The sequence below is a fragment of the Micromys minutus genome (assembly GCF_963924665.1).
Source record: "Micromys minutus genome assembly, chromosome: 25".
Classification (NCBI taxonomy): Eukaryota; Metazoa; Chordata; class Mammalia; order Rodentia; family Muridae; genus Micromys; species Micromys minutus.
The window spans coordinates 21309282-21315281 of record NC_137960.1 but is presented as its reverse complement, the minus strand read 5'-3'; the positions used below and the strand labels follow the sequence as shown (position 1 = coordinate 21315281).

Genomic DNA, 6000 nt, shown 5'->3' with positions numbered 1-6000 from the left:
GGGTTATATGTTTTTGTTATTTTAAAACTATTTTATTTAAATTGTATGCATATGTATGTGTGGTCGAGTGTATGTCTGTGCACCATGTGTGTTTAGGTGCCTACAGAGGTCAGAAGAGAACTCAGATGCCCCGGGTTTGGAGTTATAGATGGTCGTGAGCTGCCATGCGCTCCTAGTGACATACTTTCTCTAGTGAGGCCACACCTCCTAAGCCTCCCCAAACAGTGCTACCAATGGGGGTGGAGGATATTCAAATGTCTGAGTCTATGGGGGACATTTCTCATTCAAACCATTTTATCTTTTTCAAATATCAATGCTTTCCCATGGCTTCTCCTTTTTCTCTAACAACAGCTATTCAAATTTTTATTAGTTTCCTTTCTAAGCTAGGAGTAAAGTTGCCCCAACCTCCTTTACAACCCTCATTCTCAAATAAACAACCTTAAAAAAAACACAGAGATGCATCACATGTGCTCTGTCTCATCTAAGTCTTGACAAGAATGGGCATACACCTTAGCATCCTGGGTACAAGGAAAAAAATGACTCGCTTGCTGTCTGATGCATGTCCAGAGGTTGACAATGGCTTTCAGTTAAGATTGCCGGCCAAATAGAAATCTATCTGATAAGTTTGAAAGTCATATGAATTTGCTAGCATTCATTAGAGCTAAGCCCAGGTGGCATGATCTCAGAGAACAGCTTGGTAGTATCTTGCTTCTTTCATGGTGGATTTGGCACCCTGAGCCTCAGAGGACTGCAAAGAAATGTCAAGTAGAAGTCTCACTTACCCCATGACTGTCAGGAACCCTCTACTTAGGAATGATTTCTCTTCACTGATAAGCATTCTGTCTCTTTTTTTTCCTTTTTTTTTTTTTTTTTTGTCTGTGCACAGGCAACATGTCAGCAGAAACACCAATACCCCTCAATATGGACTCTCAGGATCTGCAGATCCAAACGTTCACTGTGGAGAAGCTGCTGGAGCCTCTGATAATCCAGGTATGGGCACTTTGGATGCTGTAATGTGCAACAACTGTGTTTGAGCAGTATTTACAGTGGTGGGAATAGCGATGGGCCAAGGAAAAATTTGGTTTTGTATATAAATGAAACATCATCTAAGTTATCCTTTATTTAAATTGGTATTAACTTGGTGTGGTGGTACATACCTTTAATCAGGAGGCACAGTGGCTAAGGATGTTAATATCTTAAAGACTCATTAATAATAATAATAATAATAATAATTTTTGTCTGGTGACTTAGTTATTTTCCAGTTGCTGTGATAAAATCTCATGACCCAGGCAGTTCATAGAAGGAACTCTGTGAGTTCAAGGCCGGTTGGGTCTACACATGAAGACCCTGCCTTAAACCTCAAATAAGCTGGTATTAAAACAGAAAAGTATATATTTAATATTAGCAATATAAATTTGAAAGTTTTACCAGTTTTCTCTCAGATCATATTTTGGCACTAACTGTATACATGTGTGTGTGTGTGTGTGTGTGTGTCTGTATCTGTGTATGGGTGTGTGTATGTGTATAAAATATATTAAAAATTTTTCTTGCCACATTCTTCTTAGTACTTCAAACTACATTTTTGTTCCATGATATCAAGAGGTGTATATAATTAACTATTCTTCTTCTCCTTTTCCTCTCTCTCTCTCTCTGTGTGTGTGTGTGTGTGTGTGTTTGTACATGATGAGTGTGAGTGGGAACTTGTGTTGTAGCACATGTGTAGAGGTCAGAGGACAACTTAGTGGAGTCAGTTCTTTCCTGATTGTCAGACTTGTGTGGGATGCCACTTTATTGCTGGACCATCTCCCTTACTTTAGAGGTATATATAAATTTTTGTGATATAAATTTGTCTTGCTTAGCCTGGCATTGTGGCACATGCCTTTAATCTCAGCACTTGAAAGGCAGATCTTTGTGAGTTCAAGGCCAGCCTGGTCTACAGAGTGAGTTCCAGGACAGTGAGGGTTACACAGAGAAATCCTGTCTCAAAAAAAAACAAAAGAAAAATAAAAATTAAAAAAAAAAGAAAGAAAATGATCTTGTTTAAAAATGGAGGCAAGTTAGTATGGTTGTAACTATCTCTATTATTAGAGAATTTAAGTGGTTTGACCTAAGAGATGTGGTGTCTCACTTGTCATAAAGTAAACTATAATTAAAATATCAAAAATGTGGGAGAAAAGCAGTTTATTAAAGAAATTTTGTGATAGTCTTCTATGAAACAAGAAATCATTTGACAATATGAACAATGACTCTTGGACTTAGTCATCATGTAAGACCTGATTTTACGTATTGAATTTTTTATTTTTTAAAAAAGGTTTCATTAGCATAAACGGTACACACAAATTGGTTTCATACTTGTAGAAGATTTGTTTTGATCACATTTGCCTCATTACCATGTCATGTCCCCATCCCCCTCACACCGAGTATTTGATTTCCTTAATTCAGTGTTTGAAGGACTCTGTACATTGATGTAGACCTAAATATTTTCCCTTTAACAGCAAAACTGGTAAGGGAAGTCCCCTCTGACCTACTTCATGTCATGCATCTAAGTTACTTCTTCCCAAGACACTGAGCTCTCAGAGTTTACTTGGGTGAAAAGCCACATGGACTGTATGTCTGATTAGCCAAGTGTTCTTGTCTTTCTTGTGGATGTACAGCAGCTCTGAGGACAGACGTGGGACCTGTTTTCACTGAGCACAGATTGAGACCTACCACTGGGAAGACAGCTTAAAACATTTCTCACTGGTGACAGCTGAGTTACGTATTAATTGTTGCTCTCTCAACGGCATTAACACATAAAATTAATACTACTTAAGCCATCCACTGAATGGTTTCATGTCTAGAGAAAAAACATGACTATCCATCCATCTGTCCATCATCCATCCAGCCACCCATCATTTATCCATCTTTCATCTGTTTATCTGTCTGTCTGTCTGTCCATCATCTATTTATCTTCTCTCTTCCTCCCAGGTTCAATTCAAACTAAGAGTTCCTGTCTCTGTCTTCTGAGTTCACTATTATCTGGCTTTATTTTCATTTTACTAAAAAAAAATTAGACTCTCCCAGGAACAGGGCAAAAAAAAAAAAAAATGAAAACACACTTAATTTACTACCAAGAAATAAACATTAGTGCATTTCCTTCTAAGATAGCAAAATAGTGAGTATTTTCTTAGGACTTTATAATATAGAGAGTATAAATTTAGTGGATAGTGCAGGCCTGCCAAGCCTGCTATTTGGAAGGATGAGGTAGCCTTGGCAACGTAGACACAAATTTCTATTGAATATATGTATAGTGGATATATACATGGAATAATGTTATTTTCCATTCCTGTTTCTGTGGTAAAACACCATGACAAAGGCAGGTTTATTCAGGTCATACTTGTAGGTTGCAGTTCACACAGGCAATAAAGTTTCAGCAGCAGGAGTGTCTTAGTGTCCTGTTGCCATGAAGAGACATCACGATCACAGCAACTCTTATGAAAGAAAGCATTCAGTTGGGGCTGGCTTAGGGTTTCAGAGGTTACCATCATCATGATGGCAGGCATGGCGCTGGAGAAGAGCTACAAACTAATTAACAGGCAGAGGGAGGGAGGGAGGGAGTGAGAGAGAGAGAGAGAGAGAGAGAGAGAGAGAGAGAGAGAGAGAGAGAGAGAGAGAGAGAGGCACTGGGTTTGGCATGGACTTTTGAAACCTCAAAGCCCACCTGTATTGGCTTGCTTCCTCTAACAAGGCCACCCCTCTGAACCCTAACTCCTTAGTGCCACTCCCCGGTGACTTAAGCATTCAAATACACAAGCCTACTATGGGGGCCATTCTCACTCACCGCCACAAGGAGTTTGACGGAGCTGCTCCCATTGATCCATAGTCAAGAGCAGAGAGCAATGATCGATGCTCACCTACGGGTGCTCCGTGGCTGGCATTCTCTTTCTAATTCAGTCCAGAGCCCAGCCCATGAAATGGTACCTGCTCACTTTCAGGTTGGGTCTTCCCACTTGACATAATCAAGATAACCCTGAATGACGTCATCAGAGACCTTTCTCAAAGGTGATTATAGATTGTGTCAAGTTGACAATGGAAACTAATCATCAAACACACACACACACACACACACACACACACACATACACACATACACACACACACATGTGCGCACCCCCTCCCACAGTGGATAAAATGCCGTATAGAGAGATTTCATTAAAATGCTATATTTGCAGCTTTCCTGCCTTACTTTTTGTTTTGAGCGCTGGGTACTTGACAAAGGCACACAAACACTTTAGGCAGGCACCCTAACCACTAAGCTAGATCTGCGAGCCAACTTTCCTATTAAAAATTTAAAACGTATTTAAATGTATGGTTGTTTTGTTTGCCTGTATGTCTGTGTCCGAGTAGCACATATGTGCCTTGTGCCCATGGAGGACCGGAGAGGGTGTTCCCCTGAACTGGAGTTATAGATGGATGTGAGCCTCCACCTGATTGTTGAGAACTGAACCTAAGTTCTCTGGGAGAGAAGCAAGCACTCTTGACCTCTGAGCCATCTCTGTAAACCCCATTCTTTATAAGAACAACTCGATAAAATCGCTGCTTAGTTACATATCATACAGCTTCAGTCCTGCTTTTATTTAACATAACCACGCATTTTGGGACGTTTCAGTTTTCAGCCTTTTTTCGGACGATTATAAATGCTGTTTGTTGGCTGGAGATGTAGCTCAGTTCATAGAGTGCTTGCCTAGCTTTGGAGATTCCCCAGGTTGGATCCAGAGCACCTCATAAACTGAACACAGAGGCAACACCCCAGTAATCAGCCAGGTGGTGGAATCAGGAAGATCAGAAGTTCAAGGTCATTCTCAACTACATAGTAAATTAGAGGCCAGTCTATAAAACATGAGATCCTGCCTAAAATAAAAACGAACTGTGGTGGTTTGCATATGCTTGGCCCAGGGAGTGGCACTATTAGAAGGTGTGGTGTTGTTGGAGGAAGTGTGTCCCCCTGGAGGTGGTCTTGGAGACCACCTGAGGATGCTCAGTTTGTTTCTGGCTTCTAGATGTAGAACTCTCAGCTCCTCCTGCACCATGCCTGCCAGGATGCTGCCATGTTCCCACCTTGATGATAATGGACTGACCCTGTGAACCTGTAAGTCAGTCTCAATTAAATGTTGTTATTTATAAGACTTGCTTTGGTCATAGTGTCTGTTCACAGCAATAAAACTCTAACTAAGACACAAACATTTCCCTGCTGAACATCTTTATGCATGTGGGTTACAATTAGTTACAAAAAAAACCATGATAGTGGGCAAAATATAAAAAAAAAATTCTCATATTTTTACCAAATTTTGCTAGGGGGTGGATTTGAGACAGGGCTTCATACCCTGTAACCTAGACAGAACTTGAACTCACTAAGTACCCCAGTCTACCCTCCATTATGTGGTCCCCTTGCCTTACATTTCTAGGGTCAGGCTGACAAGTCTTAACCATGCCTAGCCATGGGGAAAGTTTCAAACAAGTTCTGACAACTAAAGATTTTGTTTCCGTCTTAAGGAGCATTCATTCATTTCATGCTTAGGTAGGGAATTCAGTGATAAATCCATGACTAAATGCAACGTGGAGAGGAAAGGGTTTATTCCGTCTTATAGCTCACAGTTGATCAGGAATCGAAATGAGGGCAGGAGCTAAAGCAGAGACCACGGAGGAATGCTGCCTTGCTCCCCATGGCTTGCTCAGCTTTCTTACACACCCCCAAGAAATACCTCCCCAGGGTGGTATCACTGAGCCCTCCCACATAAACCATTAAACAAACCGAATGCCCCCAGAGATGTACCCACAAGAATTTCTGATGGAGGCGTTTTCTTACTTGAGATTCATCCTTCCCAAATGACCGCAGCTTGCTCAGATGGACACAAAACCTAACCAGCACAGTTCCCGTGCACTCAGAAGAGTGTGATCAGGAAAATGACCTTTACTTTCGAGGTGGCTGAGTAAGTGCATATTCATGTCACCGCACACACA

The 6000-nt window shown here is 40.9% G+C and overlaps 1 protein-coding gene across 2 annotated transcripts in view; it reads left to right on the top strand.

The window, feature by feature from the left end:
• Window positions 1–885: 885 nt before the first annotated feature.
• Window positions 886–6000, top strand: part of CTNNA3 (catenin alpha 3) — a gene marked incomplete at both ends in the record, with an annotated part of 1359521 nt that continues 1354406 nt past the window's right edge. The window contains one exon of one of the 2 annotated variants that reach the window (XM_080937546.1): window positions 886–990. In XM_080937546.1, coding sequence (XP_080793672.1) covers window positions 892–990 — 99 coding nt within the window. The remainder of the gene's footprint in view (window positions 991–6000) is intronic. The other variant, XM_080937545.1, reaches the window with a different exon arrangement.